Genomic DNA, 21,354 nt, shown 5'->3' on the forward strand with positions numbered 1-21,354 from the left:
TCTCTTTCCTCCACATCCTCGCCAACATTTGTTATTTACAAATAATCTTTTTTTTTTTCGGTACGCGGGCCTCTCACTGTTGTGGCCTCTCCTATTGCAGAGCACAGGCTCCGGACGCACAAGCTCAGCGGCCATGGCGCACGGGCCCAGCTGCTCCGCGGCATGTGGGATCTTCCTGGACCGGGGCATGAACCCGTGTCCCCTGCATCGGCAGGCGGACCCTCAACCACTGCGCCACCAGGGAAGCCCCATGCACTCTTTTTTGTTTGGATTTTTTCACATAGCATCATTATTTTGAGATTCATCCATGTAGTTGGGTTTATCTATAGTTATAGTTCCATTGTATTGATTGATTGATCAATTGATATTTTTAATTAAAAATTTTTAAAGTATAGTTGATTTACAATGTTGTGTTAATTTCTGCTGTACAGATAAGTGATTCAGTTATACATATATATATTATATATACATTCTTTTCCATGACAGTTCTGTTGTATGGATATACCAAATTTTATTTTTTTATAAATTTATTTATTTATTTATATTTTATTTTTGGCTGCGTTGTGTCTTCCTTGCTGCATGCGGGCTTTCTCTAGTTGTGGTGAGAGGGGGCTACTCTTCATTGTGGTGCGTGGGCTTCTCATTGCAGTAGCTTCTCTTGTTGTGGACCACGAGCTCTAGGCGTGCAGGCTTCAGCAATTGTGGCATGCAGACTCAGTAGTTGTGGCTGGTGGGCTCTAGAGAGCAGGCTCAGTAGTTGTGGTGCACAGGCTTAGTTGCTCCATGGCATGTGGGATCTTCCCACACCAGGGCTTGTACCCGTGTCCCCTGCTTTGGCAGGTGGATTCTTAACCACTTCGCCACCAGGGAGTCCTTGTTTGGTTTTTTTTTGTTTGTTTGTTTTTACAGTCCAGGTCTTTTATTTTCTTTACACCATCATGCCATGAATTCATAAGGAACAGGCTCCAACAGTTCAGGTTCCTTTCCATTGGTTCTCACAAAGTGTGCTTCTCTGGGTGGAGCAGGCTGGCACTTCAGTTGAACCCAAGTACCTTTCTCTTTGGCTTGCTTTTTTTCTGATCATTTTCCTTCACACGTTTCAGGAAGCTATGTTGGCTCTTAGAGTGCTTAATATGCTCGATATGCACATTAATTTTCTTGTCAAGAATCTTGCCCTTAACTTGTTTGTTTACAATGATGTCAACAGCATGCTGGGTAACATGGTAGACTCTTCCAGTTTTGCCATGGTAACATTTATGGGGCATTCCTTCTGAACAGTGCCCATTCCCTTGATATCTGCAATGTCAACTTTCTTGTACATTCTCATGTATGTGGGCAGAGGAACAACTCCATGTTTTCTAAAAGGCCTAGAGAACAAGTAGCGGGTGCCCCTCCTCTTTCCCATTGTGTTGGTCATTTTGGCGAATTACTGGAAGATGGCGGTTCCGGCCAAAAGGAAGCCACAGTTTGTTTCTCTGTGCATCTGTTGGCAGATACTTGAGTTGTTTCCAGTTTGGGGAGACTGTAAATAAAGTGCTGCGCACAACAGCATAAGTCTTTGAATAGACACGTTTCTTCCTTTCTCTTGAGTACACGCCTAGGTGGGGAATGGCTGGATCACATGGTCAGTGTAAAATTAGGTGTTTAAGAAACAGCCAGGACTTCCCTGGTGGTCCAGTGGTAGAGAATCCACCTTCCAATGCAGGGGGCACGGATTCGATCCCTGGTCGGAGAACTAAGATCCCACAAACTGTGCAGTGCAGCCGCAGAACAAACAAACAAACAAACAAACAAACAAAAAATTGTAGATTAGGGATAGTGGACTCAGATTGTATTATAGTTCTGTTGTACAACTAAGGAAGCAGACTCAGGGCTATTCAATGTCATCAGCAAGGCCACCCAGCCATGCAACCATTCAGCACATCGTTATTATCTGCCTGCCACCAACCACACACTCTTCTGGGCACTGGAGAATCGAGAGGAGGAAAAACAGACGACCACTGTCTCTTAGGAAGCTAATGCTCTCATGCAAAAACTGTGCATGAATGTTCATAGTAGCATTATTCATCATAGCCAAAGAGTAGAAACAACCCAAATGTCCATCAGCTGATGAATGGATAAACAAAATGTGGTCTATCCATACAATGGAATATTATTCCATTTTCTGACACATGCCACACATAGATGAACCTTTAAAACATTATGCTAAGTGAAATTTGCACTAAGCCAGACATGGAAGGTCACATATCATATGATATAGATGGTTTATATAAAACGCCCAGAATAGACAGATCTATAGGGGCAGAAAGTAGGTTAGTGGTTGCCTAGGGCTGGCAGACGGAGAGGAGATGGGGAGTGACTGCTAATGGTACAGAATAATGAAAATGTTCTAAACCTGACCATGGTGATGACCCCACAACTGTGAATATACTAGAAACCACTGGATTTTATGGCATGTGAATTATCTCTCAAACTTGTTATGAAAAAAAAGAAGCAAATGCTCTTGGAGTGAAAGTAGATCAATAAAGACAAAAATACAACTGATTTTTTCCAGAAGTGGCAACCTACTGGAGGCATACACTTAAACCAGCTTTAGTTTGTCTGATCACTGCTCCTAACTATTCTACGTCTAATAGCACAGTTATTATGCTTTCTGTTATGAGGATAGTCTCACTCTGGGATTTAAGATTCTGTGTTAGTCAGGGTTCTCCAGAAGAATAGAAATAATAGGACATTTAAGGCATTGGCTTATGTGACTACAGAGGTCAGCAAATCTAAAATCTTCAGGGTAGTCCAGCAGGCTGGAGACCCAGGAAGAGTCAACGGTGTAGTTATAATTCAAAGGCCATCTGCTGTCAGAATTCATTCCTTCTTGTTCCAAGGAGGATCAGCCTTTTGCTCAATTAAAGCCTTCAACTGATTGGATGAGGCCCACCTGCACTATGAAGGACAATCTGCTTTAATCAAAGTCTACGAATTTAAATGTTAATCTTGGGACTTCCCTAGTGGCCCAGTAGTTAAGAATCTGCCTTCCAATGCAGGGGACAGGGGTTTGATCCCTGGTTGGGGAACTAAGATACCACATGCCGTGGAGCAACTAAGTCTGCGCGCTCTAGAGCCCATGGGCCACAACAAAAGATCCTGCATGCCACAGTGAAGATCCGTGTGCCACAACTAAGACCCAATGCAGCCAAATAAATAAATAAATAAATATTTAAAGAAAAAATAAAATAAAATAAAAAAATTTTAGGTGTTAATATCATCCAAAGACACTCTCACAGAAACATCCAGAATCATAACATCCAGGGGCAGGGACAGATGGCTGAGGGCCAGGTCACTTCAGAACAAGTCACGCCCCCTCCCCTCTTTTTAATGGTCATTTTCTTGGAGAGCCTCTCCCTTACCCTGCCCCTTCCCCCCACCAGGGTGGCAACGTCTTTCCTTAGCCTGTGCCCTCACTCCCAGGATGGAGACACCCTTCTTTAGCCTGTCGCCCCTCCCCAGGGTGGAGACCCTCACTGCCAGGGGTGTGCAAGTGCCCTTGGGAGTGAGTGCCTCTTCCATCTCACACACCACGTACCTCCCTTGCCTCTCCACCATCCCGGTCCTGCCTCTCCAGGGAAACTGCATCCCCATCCCCCAAAGGGTGGGCTCCATCTCCCCATCCCTGAATATGGATGGATTCAGTTGTTCTCAGTACGTCTTGCAGGGAGGGCCTGCTTCCCCCAGTCTGTGACTGGAGGATGAGAAGGATGTCCCCAGCCCCCATGTGAGGTGCATGAAGAGCTGACGGGGGCGGGGCAGAGCATCCAGCCATTGCTGACAGGGAGCCACAGGCTGGTGGGGAGAGAGGGCTGGACCTACTGAGGGACTGGAGGGAAGCCAGTGGAAGGCTGGTGAGCTGGTGGAAAGGGCAACAGGGGAGGTCGAGGCCAACAGGGCCGGTCCTGCAGGGCCTTGAAGGCCACGGGAAGGAGCTTGTGGTTTTGCCAAGTGCAGTGGGAGCCACTGAAGGGCTGGCGGCTGGGGCGTGACCAGATGTGATCTTCACTCCGCAGTCTGATGGGAGGATGACACTGCGTTTGTTCTGGTAACGCACTCGGACTCCTGGGAGATGGCAAGCGATGCTCTGAAGGAAATAAAACAGGGCACGTGCTACACCTGGCTTCTCATCCTCTGCGCTGTTGGCACTTGGAGCTGGATCATCTTTTGCTGTGGGGTCTGTCCTGTGCACTCAAGGACATCTAGTAGCATCCCTACCCACTGGATGCCAGGAGCAGTCCTCCCTCCCCCTAGTTGTAACAGCAAAGATGTCTCCAGACATTGCCAACTGTCCCCTGGGGCGGGGCCCAAAATCGCCGCCAGTTGAGAATCACTGTCCTGGACTTGAGAACAGCTGTGGGTGGGAGGGGACTATTCAAGAGGAGTCTGGGGAAGGGTTCTGTGCAAAGGCACCTCTGCCCCGGGTGGGATCAGGAGTCAGCCAGCTGAACACCTGGGTCATGACTGATTCAGAGGAAGAGGGGATGCCCCGGGGCAGGAGTGAGAAAGAAGGTCTGGGGAGGGCTGAAGAGAGGAGAGCAGGTGAGGACAGGGGGGTGACAGTCTTGGGTACACCAGCTTGCAGGCTGCGGTAAGGGTTTGGATTTTTTCCTAAATGTTTCGGAAAGCCATCGGAGGGTCGTAAACGTGGTGGTGATGTAATTGAGCCGAGGCCCTAGAGTTTAGTGGTACAAGAGGACTTTCTGGGGTGATGGACTCAGGTTATATCTTGACTGGGATGAGGGCTACATGAGTGCACGCATTTGCCCAAACCCACTGAGTGGTACACGTTAGAACTGGGTTCCAGCACTGTATGAAAATCATGTTGGTTTTTAATTTTTAAAAAAATTTTATTTATTTTTGCCTGCGTTGGGTCTTCATTGTTGCACACAGGCTTTCTCTAGTTGCGGCGAGCGGGGGCTACTCTTTGTTGCACTGCGCAGGCTTCTCATTGCGGTGGCTTCACTTGTTGCAGAGCACGGGCTCTAGGTGCATGGACTTCAGTAGTTGTGGCTCGTGGGCTCAGTAGTTGTGGCTCGCGGGCTCTAGAGCACAGGCCCAGTAGTTGTGGCGCATGGGCTTAGTTGCTCTGCAGCTTGTGGGATCTTCCCGGACCAGGGATCGAACCTGTGTCCCCTGCATTGGCAAATGGATTCTTAACCACTGCACCACCAGAGAAGTCCAAAATTTATGTTGGTTTTTAAAAGGGTAAGAAGCAAAGCTCGCCCTAGCTGTTGTGAGGAGGGTGGACTGTGGGGCAGGAGCAGAAGCTGGGAGAAGAGAGAAGTGGCTCCAGCAGGAGACGTCCGGGCTGAGGTTGTGGGGGTGAGGTTGGAGAGATGGTCAGATTAAGGATCTCTTTTGGGGGAAAAGCAGATGGATTTTTGATGTTGGGGGTCAGGGACTGAGCTAGTAGGTGGTCTGATGAGAATTTCAACCCAGAGTGGTCTAATTCCAAAAGCCATGCCCTTAACCAATAAAGATTATTTTACCTACTCTCTCCCCCTTTTTTTTTTTTTTGGCCACAGGCATGCGGGATCTTAATTCTCCAGCGAGGGATCGAACCCATGCCCCCTGCAGTGGAAGGGCGGACGGAGTCTTAATCACTGGACCACAAGGGAAGTCCAAACGGTACCTACTCTCAAGGGCATGGGTGGGCCCATGGGAAGAGCTTTCCCTCTGCCATGTTCCCTGGGCCTTAGGCACTCAGGAAATCCCACTTCTGCCTGTCACCTGAACAGCTACTTATGTAACTAAGATGGTCTTTATTTTTATTATTTTTTTAAAATTTTTATTTATTTTTGACTGTGTTGGGTCTTTGTTGCAGTGTGCGGGCTTCTCATTACGGTGGCTTCTCTTATTGTGGAGCATGGGCTCTAGGCGCGTGGGCTTCAGTCGATGCAGCACGCGGGCTCAGTAGTTGTGGCTCACGGGCTCTACAGCACAGGCCCAGTAGTTGTGGCGTACGGGGTTAGTTGTTCCGTGGCATGTGGGATCTTCCTGGATCAGGGCTCGAACCCGTGTCCCCTGCATTGGCAGGCAGACTCTTAACCACTGCACCACCAGGGAAGCCCCAGGAGTTGATTTCTAAAACTATGAAATCAGCGAAAACCCAGGTGGTTCAGTGATATGGTGCAACTGAGCAGGACCCTGAGGGGCTCCTGGGCACAAAAGCCTTTCTGGGTCCCCCATTTCTTATTTGCAGGAAAAAGGCTTCATTCAGCCTCCATGCCCTTCCCTGAGTTCCAAAGGGCAGGTTCAAACAGTTGCTAATCAGGGAAGGGAGGGGATGCAGAGACAAGGAAGGAGCAGTCAAGAAACAATAGTACAGCCTTGGGGCAGGGTCCTGGTTCCCCCTCAAAGGATACACGTAACAATGTTTTTGAGCTGTGTTGCAGATACTGAAACGCCCACCAGGTGGGAGAAGTTAACTGTATGCTGTCCACAAGCACAGACCCCAGACTGGATGGATCCAGAAGGTTGATGAGGCTGACTCCCAATTGCCTCACCATCAACCAATCGGAAGAATATCCACAAGCTGACCACACCCTCTTGGAACCATTACTATAAATCACCTCACTAACCCCTCCACGTCAGGATACACAGTTTTGAGGGCACTAGCCCGCTGTGGCCCGTTTTGCCTGGCAAAGCAATAAAGCTATTCTTTTCTACTTCACCCAGAACTCTGTCTCTGAGACTCAGTTCGGTACCGGGTACAGAGGCCAGATTTTGGCTACACTGGTAACATGGTAATGGGGTCCATGAATTGGATTCAGGCTTGCAGACTGTTTAGATCTTGGGATCCAAGTTTGTCCTCTTCTAGAAGTTGCTGGACTGTGGATACAGCTTCCCTCACTATCCAAAGCCCAACCCTGCTGTACCAGCAGGTTGGGGTGCTTCTCTACCTAGTGAGTCAATGGCTGGTCAGGACAGGGGCATACTGGTCCCTGAGGGCTGAGACAGGGCCCAGAGACTCAGTGTAACCTAGCAGGACCCTATGGGGGCCTTCCCCTAGATACTCTGCTTTAGCTCCTCCAGGAAGTACCTAGATAATGGTATTTGATGCAAATTTCCTGAGTTGTTCTGCAGATGTGAAACAGCCCCCCACCAAATGGAAGGTGTTAACTACTTGATGACCATGAGCACATAGCCCCAGGCCTGCTGGAGCCTAAGGACTGATAGTTAACCCCTGTGACACCGCCCTGTTCCCTCATCATCAGCCAATCAGAGAATTGTACACGAGCTGATCAGTACCCTGGGACCCCCGCTCCCTCACCTGGCTTTTAAAAATGCTTTGCTGAAACCCTTGGAGCTTGAGGCTTTTTAGGGCATGAGCCATCTTGTCTCCCTGCATGGCCCTGCAATAAACCTTTCTCTGCTCCAAACTCTGACGTTTCAATTTGTTTGGCCTCACTGTGCATTGGGCACATGAACTTGTGTTAACATCAGGACTGGGAAGTCTCTCTGATGCCCCTTTACCAGAGCGATCTCTGACACTCAAGTCATCCAGAGCTGGAGCTCTCCAGCCCTGCTTCTTCAGTTCAAGTAGGGTTCGTGGGCCTTATCATGGCCCATCTTTCTGAAGCATCAGAGACTTTTTGAAGGACAGCAATGTAACTGGCTATTTGAGACATTATTTCTAGGTGAAAATGGGTATGATGGAGCCAAATGCAACATTCATATGCAGCTTTAACCTAAAGTGAAGAGTTCAAAACTCTGCCCCCAGATCCCAGAGAGATCCACACCTTCCATCCTCTCCTTAACTTTGGGAGTGTGTTGGTGGACAAATTGAGCCACGCTGTACTAGGACTTGGTTTCCTGTTCTAGGGCCAGGCTGGGCCCTAGAGAAAACACGTACAAACACTAGGTATGTAGAGAAGCCTTTAACATACTGTTACTGTTATCCCCACCCCACCCAGGACCCTGCAAACACCTACTCAGAGGCTGGGCCAAAGCCCTGGTCTCTGTAAGGGGCTCTCAAGTTTCATCTGGGTGGTTTCTGGCTCTCGTCCAGGGACCCCGCCGCTCACATCTGAAATCAAAGGATCGACTGGAAAAGATCTCCTAAGCTTTGAAGAGGGAAAATCAGTCAAGTTCCAATGCATGCAAATTATCTCTCAGCCAAATGTTAAGCCAGCTTGCTCAGTGCAACCTCCTTGTCTTCCCATCTTGATTCAGCTATCTCCTCCTTCAGCTCAGTCGTTATCTTAACACTACTTAGACCCCACCTGTCAAGAACTTCACCTCCACCTTCCCTGGCTCACCCACCCTCACAGTTTGACAGCACGGCACTACCACAATTTTTGGTCCTCAAATGTCAACCGCCAACAGCTGTTATCCCTTCAGTATCTACTCAGCACCTACTCTGTGTGTGACCCCGTGGATTACAAAGACTAGCAAGAGATTATGCACTGGCTGCAGCTCACTCATCAACAGCAACGATCAGAAAGGGGATCACGGTTTTGAAGCAAGCACCAACGGGAGGACGTACCTAAATTTGATGGAGGAAAAAAAAACACCCCGGGTAAGCTGAAGCCAGTGATGACTGTCTTTGAGGGAAAGGCAGGGTTGGGCAGGCCTACAGGGGAAGGAGAGTGGAGCCAGAGCAGCGAGGCACAGCAGCTCAGGATGTCTAGAGCTAAGACACGTCCAGGGGCACAGAAGCTGTGTGGCCCTTGCGAGCTATATTTGGAGATGCATGACTGGACGTGTTACAATGTTTAGATCAACTCTTACAGGCTGTTAGTGACTTGAGGTCACAGAGCCAGGGGAATGTCATGGTCAAACTCATGGCCTGGACTAAAGACTAAGGGACAGGCAGTTGGGAGAGATTAAGAAAGATTTAGGAGTAACACAGTCGCTTAGGGACCAGAACTGTTGTTATTTAAGGACTAGGCAAACACCAAACCACTTTTTAATTTTTTAAATCAAACACTTTATTTTCACATAACAAGCGCAAAAAACTCCCAAACACTTTAACAATACAATTAACGCGGTTATGAAGTCAATTATATACTCTACTCAAAGCCCCACAAGGTCAATCAGCTTAACGTGCCAAACATTTCCAGACGTGGCTTTTCAAAGCTACCTTTGGTTTTTGGAAAAACCAGTATGGAAGTCAATATACATTGAATGCATTGAACAACATTTGCTTATATTAAGGTGTCCACCAACATTAGCTTACACCTGGCAAGTTGGAGCAGGATCTGAAGCCATACACTGAAATACGTACACAGGTTCTGCCCCGGAGCTCCCGCAGTGAGGAGGGAGGAGGGCCGTGAAGGGGGAAGAAAGAGGCCAGTCCAGGCTGTGGCATTTCTCGTTGTGTAACAGAGGTATGAGAGTTTAACACTAGAACACTGTCAAGTCATTAAGCTTCATGTTCCATATGGTCTCTTGCTGAGGCTTGAGATGGGCACAAATGGTGGGGAAGATGAAGTCACAGAAGAGTTTTGAGCAACAAGATCCCAAAGATGCTCAAAGAGGGCAGGAAGGAGCAAGCGACAGTTTCCCATTGTTCTCACATTATTTCAGGGTGAAATTGTGTATAAGTTCGGATAAAATATTCAAATATTTGCTTAGATTTTTACCGGTTGCTCTATGAGAACCCTCATACATAGCAACTTTGAAACTTCCATTATAAAAAAGAGCGTACAAATAAATTCACAAAAAAGAGACAATTAATGTTGAGCAGCCAAAAAGTCATGGTTTATTATATCTGAAGAAATTTCATAATTCAAACACAACCAAACTGTACATTTTACAATCACATTCTATTTGTAAACAGTTAAAAGCCACTGACTTCTTTTGCATCTTAGGACACAAACAGTTAGAATCAAGGCAATGAAATGATGGCAAATTCTGCACTGTTAAAATTTTTACCCTTGTTTAGTCTCTCTTCTTTGACTAAGCAAGCATTATAATACCATTTGTGGGCAAAAAAAGGGGAAAGGAGAGAAAGAAATTTTAAAAATGGTGTAACTCGTTAGTTTGCAACAACATTTAAAATTTTCTTTATACAACGAACAATTCTGTAAGCCCAATACCTTGGTTACAGTATGCATAGTTACTGATTTCGGCTTTAAGGTACAACAGTTAAACATTAACACAGTCACAAGAGAGCAGAAACATATAGAGCCACTTGATGGGATTACAAAAAATTATTACCTACTGATTATTAGCAAACCATCATCACTCACTAATAAAAAGACAGCATCTGAAAGCAGAATCTCAAACTCCAGCTTTAAGCGTTTTTTTTGTTTTTTGTTTTTTTTCTTTTTGGCAGAGAAAATTCTTTAACAGAGCAATATGTAGTATCAGTGCTAAAAGTTGGGGTTTTTCTTTTTTTCCTATAAGAAACTACAAGGAGGTTTTTTTTTTTGTTGTTTTTTTTTTTTTTTAAACTGGGGAACTGGTTTTCCTGAGAACCATGCTCTTTGATTTAGGACAGGAATAGAAAAACAAAAGAACATGGCCAAATGCTGCTCCTTTTTCCCAGAGATAGAAAGCATCTTTTAAATCATCCTCCATTTTTTTTTGTCTTTTAATTTTTTTTTAAATGATGGAAGAGTAAACATTTTTTTCTCAAAAAACAAACAAAAAAATCTGTAAACAAGAAGGTTCAACGTGGGAACCCTCAAAACAAAATGGAAAGCCTATTCAAAGTGCAGGGCCCGTCCTGGGTGGCAGGTGGGCTGCAAGTCACAGCTGTGGCCACAGTTTTTCAAACTGCAGAGCGAAATTCTTTAGTTTTATAACATGAAAAAACTGGTGCAATACTTTCATTTATAGTCCTAAGTCAGTATCATAACTTGATCTTTTAAACTCCACGATACCACAATAAGGTAGGCAAACATCAAGGCATAGTAGAGAGCGCACACCTTTTAAGAACATCCTTGAGTAAACATTTACACTGGAACAGCTGCCCCCCCATATTGCCGATTAGACGGAGAGAACATCATTCAGTGCAAAGTTAAAAGCTCATACATTATCAGCCCAAAAAATGGTTTTGCAAAAAGAAAAAAAGAAAAGAAGAGAAAAAGAATGAATGGGGCGGGGGGGTGGGGTAGAAAGGGGAAAAAAAAAAAAAGAACCCAAAGGCTAAACATGATGAATATACACAAGTGAGCTCATTCTATACGGTGTAGCATGTATGGCGCTATTTGGGAGTGTAAATAGATAGATACCTTTTCACATTATAATATTGGCCTGCATGATTCAAGTATTCAAACTGATATGTTTCAGGGAAAACAAAGTGGAAAATGTGCAGAGAATAGCTGTTCCCACAGGTGGCCCTGGCTGCAGGCGGCGAGCCCAACTTAGTGCTCCTTTCTTTCGCGTCTTGAGGTCGCAGTTCTGAGTCGAGTCTACACTGTTACATGGACTCTCCACCCCCACCCAGGTGGTCAACAGAAAGAAAAGCATTAATGGGGGACGGGCTGCTAATTCCCCGGGGGTCGCTGCTGCTTGGGGGACCCCACAAGCTTGTGGAATAATGTGGGGTCCCCCAGAGGGAAGTGCCGTGAAGGTCTCCACAGTTAGCTCCCGACAGCCCAGCACCATTCCAGTGATTGAGATCGGTCCGGCTGGAGAATGAGTGGGAACAGTCGAGGGAGCCCAGCCGGCTCTGGCTGGACCCGAGAGACTGCCAGCTGGGAGAAGGGGTCAGAGACTGACTTTGTGCAAAGAAACGACTTATCTCCTCTTCACTGGCAAGCTCAGCAAGAATAGTAGTGTTCCCCAGTACACACCTGGAGGAGAGAGACACAAGCGGGCTAGCTGAGGGGTCTGAGTCAAAGTCAAGGTGACACTGTCTCTGCTACAAAAGCAGTGGAGGGCGAGAGGGAGAGGGCGGGGCACACAAGGACCCAGCGTGCCCTCCCTTCCAGCCAGCGTGTGCCCCGGAGGCTGCACACGGTGGGGGCACAGCGCCCAGGGCTCTCCGGGCCCAGCCGTGCCACCCGGTGCTGTTGTGGCATCAAGATCGTGGCTTCTTGTCTCCTAACAGGCCATTTAAGGGATTTTCTAGGGCCATTTGGACTTGGTGTGATGCACCCCTTCTGAGTACTGCCCCTGGAGCCCAAGACACAGTGAGGCCGCAGCTTTTATGACGCGCTCACCGTGGGCCCCCAAGTGCTGGCCCAGAGATGGCACACAGAATCACCAGCTGCACTTCCATACACACGAGGGAGCCCTAACGAGAGAATTCCAAACTTGCAACCCCAAGGGCATTTTCCAGGTGCCATGCGCAGAATGGCCAACTTACATGTGCAGAGACTTTTGTGCCTTCACTACCTCTTCTTTTGAACTGTAACGGACCAAAGCATTTCCATGCGGGAGGTTCAGGTGGAATGTTATCAGTGGGCCATGCTGCATGCACAGAGTACGCAGAGTTGAGCCGTCAATCTAGGAAACAGAGCGGGGGAACTGCCAATTAGACGCACCGCCATGAAGACTGTCCAGGTAGGCTGTCCCAGGCTGGGACTCTGGTCCCCTCTCTCTTGCCCAAGGTCTTCACTCCTGGTGCCACTCTTCACTGGGACTCACTGCTGTGACAGGGCACAGTGCCCCCCTCCCCACCTCCACTGGTCCCAGAGCCATACCTCTGTGGCCTATAGACTCCTGGACATTCCCCAGATCCCCAATTCCTTAGTTAGTCACTGACCCTGCTGTGGCTTCATGTCTTCTCTCTTCCCTGCCCTGAGGACAGGATGCATCAAGGCACTGCTCCCTGGGGAGGAGGGGGGTGGGCTCTTAACACCCAGCCTCCAGAGGAGGGGGCAGTCCAGGGACTAAGAAAATGTTCTAATCTAGAAGGGCAGACAAGTTTTCTCCAAGCGCAGTACAAGGACCACCTGCATCAAATTCATCTGAATGTCCTTATAGAAATGCAGATCCCTGACCCTAGCCCAGACATAGTAAATGAGAGTCTGTGGGGTGAGGTCTAGGACTCTGTACTTTTGGTCAGCTCCCGTGCACTTTATACTGTAAAAACCACTGGAGCAGACCACCAGCCTGCCTGAGGCATCTAAAGACCATTCTCTGCTATTTCCTCTGCCCGGCCTTGACATCTACTCAGCACCACTTGGAAGGCCTGGGTAGTCCTCATCTCAGACATAAACCAGAATGGAAACCTTTGCTTCCATGCTACCTGGCGTATCCACGTAAGCCAGGATACCTGATGTTCTTACCTGAGGTGTAAGGTTTTTCAGAACAAGCCAATTTGTTATTCTCCCTGAGCTGCTCTCACCCCAGCTGGAACCTAAACAAGGAAGAAAAAGGACAAGTCAGTTTTCCAAGACTGTGGCCTGAATGACTGTTCAGGACAAACATACTCCAGTCAAACTGCAGACATTCAGGAGGATCATCTAGGCTCGTGGGGTCCTTCTCTTCCTTCTTACCTGTGCGTCTACATGGGGTATTTTCTCTGTGGGCCCAGGACGCCAGCTCACTCCAGCTCTGACCAGGTGTTAATTTCTGGGGCACGTGGCTCTGCCTCTGGGGGGAGGGGGCTCAGAGGGCTGCCAGCTCATCACATGGTGGGCTAGTGAACCAAAGGCCAGATGCCTTTGGGGTCTTCCCATTTATAAAGCTAAAACTATCGCAAAATGGTAGCCTTTGGGGAATAGCCTCAGCTCATGATGATCAACTGATGACTTTGCATGCACGTCCCACAGGGTGTGAAGTTCGAGGGGATTTAAGAGCTTGCAGTCGTCCAGACATTCCTCGTTTCAGTCTGGGCTACCACAGGGGCTCCACACCTGGCTCTCCTGCCCGGCCCTACAGCATCGTCTCTCCCTCCCAGCAGCAGAGCTTTAAGACATGATCAAGTCACTTCTGTCTACAACTACTTAAAAGTGCCTCAGACCTGATGAGGATGATTATAATTTTTGTGACTTTCTGTTTGAATAAAAAAAAAAAATCCTACAAGGACTCAGAGGCAAAACATACACAAATCAATTTTCACTGCAAAGTAAAGGAGCTGTTACAGTGGAGGATTACTGGACTGAATGTCAATATTATGACATACTGTCATATAGTCATATGACATATATGTCATATAGTGTGAGTGTGTTTCGTGTTTGGTAATTGCAATCATTGTCGCTTTTGTTGTGGGCACCCATTTACAACGCTTGGTGTCAGTTTACTTATCTCTTGTAAAAATAAAATACAGTGTGTGTGTGAAAAAAAAAAAAGAACTTAAAAAAACCCCCCAAAAAACAGTGCCTCAGAAACACTCCAGGTGGCTTAAGAAGATGGCTGCGTGACACAGCGCGTGCCCAGTCAGCTTGCCCTGAACACCACCCTTTGCCAAGCTCCAGCAATTCCAGCAGGAAACCCTTGTGCTTTCACAGGTCTCTGCACCTGGCACATGCTGCGCCCTCTGCTGACCTGGCTGACTCTTACAGGCTTCCTGAGCCCACTGAACTCCACCAACCCTCCTGAGGGTTAGGGTGCCACCAGGCACTTAGCTGGCACCCAAAAGACGTCTGTGGCCTGAAAGAACCACTTACACATGACACCAATTACACTAACTTGCATTCAGTAGCTTGGAACAGATTCATGCGCTTTTTTTCACATAATTAAAACTTTCCCCCAAAGGAAACACTGCAAGTTTTATTTCAGCCAATCACCTGTCCAAAGATCAGAAATGATTAGAGGTTTTACTACAATTTTCATCCTGGAGATGAGAAAGTTTGGTGCATTTGCCGGGGGCGGGGTAGAATGGATGAACTGGTAGACGAGCTGTGAGTTGTATTTGTGGCTGTGCGTGTTGTGCATGTTGGGGGGAGGCGGGTGGGGACATGATGCCAGTACAAATCCAGTGCTAGTCATCTACGGAAGGAGTAGAGAGGTAAGGGAACCATCTCTCCCAGCTTTCCTGGGACAGTCTGGTTTAGGCCTGTACAGTTAATTAACAGCGCCCCTTTTCACTCTCAAACGTCCCTGTTTAATCAATAAATTTTATGATCATCCTAAGTACAGGCCAAGCTTTTACCCAAACAGACCCCATTCTTCAAGGCCCAGATGGGCTGCTCCCACCTCCCCAGGCTTGTCAGATAACACTTCTGCTCCATGTGACATGGTATTATGACAAGCCTGCCATGAGCAGGAAGTCACTATACCTAATAAGATGAGCCCTTGAGGAACTTCTGAAGGAAAGGAGATCCTCATTCCATTAACTTTATCACTGACAGGTGTGTGTCTTTGGGGAAATGTAAGTAAACTGGGCAAAATTTAAAATAAAATTTAAGACTCTCAAAAGCATGGCAATTGCGGAAGATAGCAATGAACTAGGAATCTTATGTTTAGTTAAGTTCTAATCTTACTTTATAGAGGATAATGCAACAGTCTGCTATTTAGGTCTCTGTTAAACTAGACTGTTGGTACTGATTAGTGTTCAGCAAATAAACCACATGAAACCACCTTATGCATGTCGTCTTACCTGGGGTATACCTGGCGTCAGAATTTCCCCATCCTCCACCTACACGAAGGGGAGAATTATCCCACGTAGACAAGGGTGGCTTCTGACCAGTCAGTCCCGGAGGTGGGCGGGACGGAGCAGTGATGTTTTTAGGTGGCAAAGGGACCTTCCACAGCTCATGAGCCAGAGAGGTGTTTGTAACTGAACCAGGAGACCATGTCAATTTGGAATCACTATTTCTGGCTACTCAAAGGAAAAAAACAAAGTGGGAAAGAGGGGAGATAAATGCTTTCAGAAAAGAGAAAATTTAATGACAACACCAATTCCCCCACTAAAAGCAAATCAAACAAACAAAAAAAACTTAAAAAAACCCCCAAATCAAACTAAACTGCAGAAGAAAAACAAAAAGCCAAAAGGAAACCGCTCCCTTGCCTCAGAACAGACTGTTTGTCTCTTATTAATAGTTTTAAGACCTGTGAGACCCTTAGTCCAGCGTATACAACTACACTGAACACTGCTTTGAGCTGCTCTAAAGTAGCAAGTGGGAAGTCCATACCTTAACAACCATAATGAGTTGCTCTAGACCAACACTTAGGCCATTAGATTTTAGCACTGTGTTATTCATTCATGAAAAAAGGACTACAAAAGCAGCCCTAACTCAGGGAATCTTCACAGCAGACATTCGCCGGGGGCTGCTCTATGCTGAGCGCTGGGCTGCTGGGCGCTTGGTGTACGCTACCTCTAATCCTCACACACATTTTACTGAGGTTCAGAGAGGTTAAGCAACTTGCCTACGGGTCCAGAGCACAGCCAGGAACACAGAAAAGTAAATCGAAATAATACTAAAAAAAACCGAGAGAGCAGAAGGGGATAGAAAACTTTATAATTTCTGTCACCATCAATTATTTTTTCTACCTGCTCATAAGGAGCATGTCTTTAAGTCAGCGCGTCTCAAAGTGTGATGGGAAGACTGGTCACAACACACTTTATTACTGGTCTGTGACAGTACAAATACAGAAATTCAGAGTGAGCGTTTGTAAACTCTACCAGCAATCTGACGCTGCTGTAACTCCCAAGTGTGTACTCTAGCAATTCGAAGTTCAGGTTTACTGTATTTTACACAAGTTATCAGTCTGCAAAGGATTGGGCATTAAAAAAATAAAAGGTCCTTCACTACAGATTGTTGAGGACTACTGCTTCGAACTAAATTACATTTAATCTGAGACAGCTCTCAGATGAGAGTGGCTATTCAGTGAAACCTGATTATTTTCGTAAATGACTACTGGATACAGTAAATTTTAAGAGGGGGCAAATGGTGTTAAAAATATCTTCCCAGGCTCAGAAATACACTCTCCCAGCTCCCTGAAAAGAAGACTCGGGATCAGAAGACGAGGTAAACACAACGGCCCTGGCCCCAGGTTCTGCCCCTCCCTCTGCCAGAGCCTTGGCCAACTCAGGACAAGGCCCACCTGAAGTGCTTTGTGCTGTACTGCTGAGGGGAACGTTGTAGTTGGAGGCACGAATGGATGACCAGGCACTAGTTGAAGGCAGCGTGGTGTTCAAGGATGAGGATGACCCTACACGGGAAAAGAGCACAGTCAGTCATCCCCAGAGCAGGGGACATGGCATTAGAGAAGCAGCAAAAGCACCCAGTGAACCTGCAACTTAACAGTATGCCACAGAAAGGAAACCGCCATGTTCAGGGCCATGGGAAAGGCGCCCATGACTGTAGCTTCCTTCCTGCCTTCAAAACAGCATGTGGAGAGCTTGCTCACTGTTTCCACCGTGGCTCACAAGAGGTATCCCTCCCATTCCGGTCTTCTCATCACTGTCTGTGAGAATGCACCCCAACAATGGGATCCAGCAAGAGACACCACCAGTCCTGCCTCTCAGCAGTGGGCTCCACCAGAGCTCCCAGCCTGTCTCTGAACTCTAATGACTTCTCATTGGGCACCTCACCAAGGTGCCCTGGCACTACCAGTGAGCCAGGCCTTTGTCCTCTCCCGTTGTGCCCTACACTCAAGTCTCGAAAACCTAGCCTTTCTTCCTATTTTTTAAACAATCCCCGTGACCACTACCCTAGTTCAGCCCCAGACCCGACCACTATGTGGATCACTGCGACAGCTCCGGCTGCCAGACTCTTTCACTAACTACCAGGCTGTGAGGTGTTATTGTGGGCTCTGTCCCCACGTTCTCCTGTGAAAGGAGTGGCTTTAACTAGTTCTGTACATAGCTGTCTGCTAAATTCAGTCATTTTAGAATGATGAGGATTCTTATCTTACCACTGTGATCTGGCAAACACCTGTTAACAAATTATGTATTTAACAGAAAGTGTTGACTGTTTTACAGTTTCTTTATTACAAACTGTTTAAAGGGACAGCTGTGAGGCTGTACGTTACAGCAAGAGAAGAGATCGTCACTCATTTCATTCACCTTTCTTCTACTGCATGCATGGAATACTTACATATGCCTGGGGTGAAAGATAACCACGTGGTAGGCAGGAGGAGGATTTCATTGGATAACCCATTAAAAGTGCATCTGGACTGCAGCGACCCTTAAATTTTTCTTATTTTCACTCTCTGGGAGACAAAGAAAGCCAATTCCTTCTCCAGATGAAAGTTCTTTAACATCCAGAGTGTACGAACAAATAATAATATAACACCTTGCATAAGAAACACCCACTTCTTAATAACCACAATACGAAACTTGTTATAAAATGGGTAACAACCTTCAGTTGTTAATACAGTGACTGGAAAGCAAATGTTTGCTGGTCCTTTGTGTTTACCACATCAAGCGATAATAAATCCTCATCATTTTAAAAGTGGCTAAAGAGTCACCTACGGGAAATTGAGAATTCTGTTATCACTGTCACGAGCCCCTTGGAGGTCAGGTGCTGTGTTGTGCTGGAGTGACTCTCGCTGCTCAAAGTTTCACATCTACTTTGAGCCACTGTCCTGCATCATTCAAAAATCCTGAGTCGTATCTGCCTACATACCACTGTTCCTGTCCCTGAGGTGGTCGACTTCCCGCACAGTATTAATTGAAAGATTGTTTATGACACTGCCAGGAGTGACATAAGGGTCAGTTTCAGGGTCAATGTTTGGATAACCTTTCCATGGTTCACCAGGGCGAAATTCTGGAAATAAAAATTTAAAATTAGTTCAGGCTTAATCATCATCTGAAAATCCATCAGTAACTGCCCAAAAGTTTTATTCCTGAAGTCTATGCAATTATCAAATATCTTCCAATACTCTCAAATTATTTTCCAATACCCTAACGGGCTGACTCAGTATCACAATTAGTATAAACTGCTTTTTAGGAATAACTTGCAACTTTTTTCTGGGTTTATATATTCTTAAAAGTAACATTTTAAAGTGCTTTATTACACATCACAAAGCCACAGCAAGTTGGGTCGGATGAAACAGGTCATAGGTGCATTTCGGGTGAGTCCTCAGAAAATGGAAATGCTGCCACCTCTGTCCCCAGACACAGCCAGAGAAGAACAATGAACGAAGGTTTATATCGTTCTTCGCGCCGGCCTAATCCCTTTGTGGGACTAACCCCACCTTCACAGATTGGAGCATAAAGGCACCGGTAATGGGCCAGGTCACTCATCAGCCCAAGACCTGGGCTCAACTTCCCATTCACATTTCTGTGTTCTTCCTCATCCTTCACGTAGTTCAGTCCAATCACACAGAATCAGGGCCAAATCATTAGTGTATCTAGAGGCATTGAAACCTTAATTAATGGACACAAACTCTCATAAAAGAAGATGTTGGCATTTTACCTGGTGGCCAATTAACACTGCTAGAGCCGTTAGGCGATTTGGCACGTGGCCAGCCATCTCCTACTGAACCCGGAGGACTGGCTGGTGAAGTACTGCTGTTCATAAAGTCATAGGGAACGAATGGAGACTCTTCCAGCCTGAAACCACTTGAAATAGCACCTAAAAAGAGAAAATGGAAGGGAAATGTGAGCAAAATGTAATATCATATTTATTTCTTGTAGTTTGTCAAATATAATAAGAAAACTTTTTATTAGATCTGTGGGTTCCAAACTGTTCTGTAGATTATGTGAAGATGTAAGCAGGAAAGAAAGCCCTGTGCTTTCTTCCAGATTTCAATCACTTTTAGTCTCTGATATGAATGAGGTCCTTGCCCACAATGACAGTATATTCTCACAAAAAGCCAAGTAAATGGACAGAGGGCAGAAGGAGAGGATGTGTGTCAAGGAGGGGGCAGGGACCGCATGGAAAGAGTCTGGGGGAAAAGATTCTAGCCAGTGGGTGCAGCCTGCACAAAGACTTGAGGAGAAAAACTGGTCGGCACATTTGAGGAACTGAAAGATCATTTTGCCTGAAAAACAGTAAACGGGAGAGAGAACAACATGAAGGAGTGGGGCCCTGATCTTGAAGGGCAGGGATGACCTAGTACATTTCATTTCAAATGCTTGGAATTCAAAGATCCTGAGGTGGGGTGTGCACACTCTAGCTGTCCCAGGCCCTACCACTCCAGACTGGCCTATGCCCTGCCTGTTCCCCGAAGGCATCAGAATTTACAACACCCTCAGACAGGGCTTTGTAGGACTTGGCAAGGAGTTCTTTATGCTGAGGGGTTTTAGGAAGGGAACTAGTACAATCCTATTTGTTTTGAGGTCACATTTGCTGCAGTGTGGAAAACGGAAGGAAGGCTAGCATAGAAGCAGGGAGACCATTAGGAGACACAACAGATGCATAAACTATGTATTTTGGAAGCAGAATGGGTACTATTCACAGATGGACTCAATGTGCAGATTGGAGAAAGGAAGAAATCAAGAATATCTCTTAGGCCCAAATATCCACCAACCGATGAATGCACAAACAAAATGTGGTATATATTATCCAATTCAACTATAAAAAGGAGTGAAATACATGTGCGTGCTACAACACAGATGAACCTCGAAAACATTACGCTAAGCCAAAAATGCCAGTCATGAAAGACCAGATATTATATGCTTCCCCTTATATGAAATGTCCAGTACAGACAAATCTATAGAAAACAAAAATATTAGTTTTTACTTATGGCTAGAGAGATGGGAAAATGGAGGTGGGAGGAATGACACCTAAGGGGTTCTTCTAGGGTAAGGAAAATGTTCAAAAGTTGATTGTGTGGGGCTTCCCTGGTGGCACAGTGGTTAAGAATCCGCCTGCCAATGCAGGGGACACGGGTTCGAGCCCTGGTCTGGGAAGATCCAACATGCCACGGAGCAGCTAAGCCTGTGCACCACAACTACTGAGCCTGCGCTCTAGAGCCTGCGAGCCACAACTACTGAGCCCGCGTGCCGCAACTACTGAAGCCCACGCGCCTAGAGCCTGTGCTCCACAACGAGAAGCCACCGCAATGAGAAGCCCGCACACCGCAACAAAGAGTAGCCCCTGCTCACCGCAACTAGACAAAGCCCACGTGCAGCAAGGAAGACCCAAGGCAGACAAAAACAAACAAAAAAAAGAAGTTTAAAAAAAAAGTTGATTGTTCGATGGATACCCAACTCTGAGAATGTTACTGAAAGCCACAGCATTTTATACTTTAAAAGGAGAAATTGTATTATATGTAAATTATCTCAGACTTTTTGAAAAAGAGAATGCCTCTTAAATTTCTAGCTTCAATAACTTGATCGAAGGAGGTACAATTTCTGGAACGGGGAGGAGCAAGGGTGAAGAAAGTGAAACTGAGCAGGTCCCTGTGGGGCCCTCCCGTGTACAAAAGCCATTCCAGGTCCCCCATTTCTTGTTTGTAGAAAAAAGGTTTCAGCCTCCTAGACCTTCCCTGAGCTCCAAAGGGCAGATTCAAACAGTTACTAATCTGGGGAGTGAGGGAACGCAGAAACCAAGGAAAGGCAGTCAAGAAACA

At 46.4% G+C, this 21,354-nt stretch overlaps 1 protein-coding gene and 1 pseudogene across 5 annotated transcripts in view; both read right to left on the reverse strand.

The window, feature by feature from the left end:
- Window positions 1-714: 714 nt before the first annotated feature.
- LOC308629786 (large ribosomal subunit protein eL21-like) lies at window positions 715-1,417 on the reverse strand (annotated as a pseudogene). The gene has a single exon. The product of its transcript is annotated as a large ribosomal subunit protein eL21-like (transcript).
- Window positions 1,418-8,953: 7,536 nt separating this feature from the next.
- The window catches only part of TNRC6A (trinucleotide repeat containing adaptor 6A), a 98,090-nt gene continuing 85,689 nt past the window's right edge, over window positions 8,954-21,354 (reverse strand). For all 4 annotated transcript variants that reach the window (XM_081255410.1, XM_081255413.1, XM_081255412.1 and 1 more), the window contains 7 exons: window positions 19,254-19,412; window positions 18,462-18,602; window positions 16,936-17,043; window positions 15,488-15,709; window positions 13,233-13,303; window positions 12,308-12,447; window positions 8,954-11,792 (listed from right to left, as the gene is read on the reverse strand). In XM_081255410.1, the coding sequence (XP_081111536.1) occupies window positions 11,417-11,792; window positions 12,308-12,447; window positions 13,233-13,303; window positions 15,488-15,709; window positions 16,936-17,043; window positions 18,462-18,602; window positions 19,254-19,412 (1,217 nt within the window). In that variant the 3' untranslated portion in view covers window positions 8,954-11,416. The remainder of the gene's footprint in view (window positions 11,793-12,307; window positions 12,448-13,232; window positions 13,304-15,487; window positions 15,710-16,935; window positions 17,044-18,461; window positions 18,603-19,253; window positions 19,413-21,354) is intronic.

This window comes from Mesoplodon bidens (genome assembly GCF_964165515.1).
Source record: "Mesoplodon bidens genome assembly, chromosome: 15".
Classification (NCBI taxonomy): Eukaryota; Metazoa; Chordata; class Mammalia; order Artiodactyla; family Ziphiidae; genus Mesoplodon; species Mesoplodon bidens.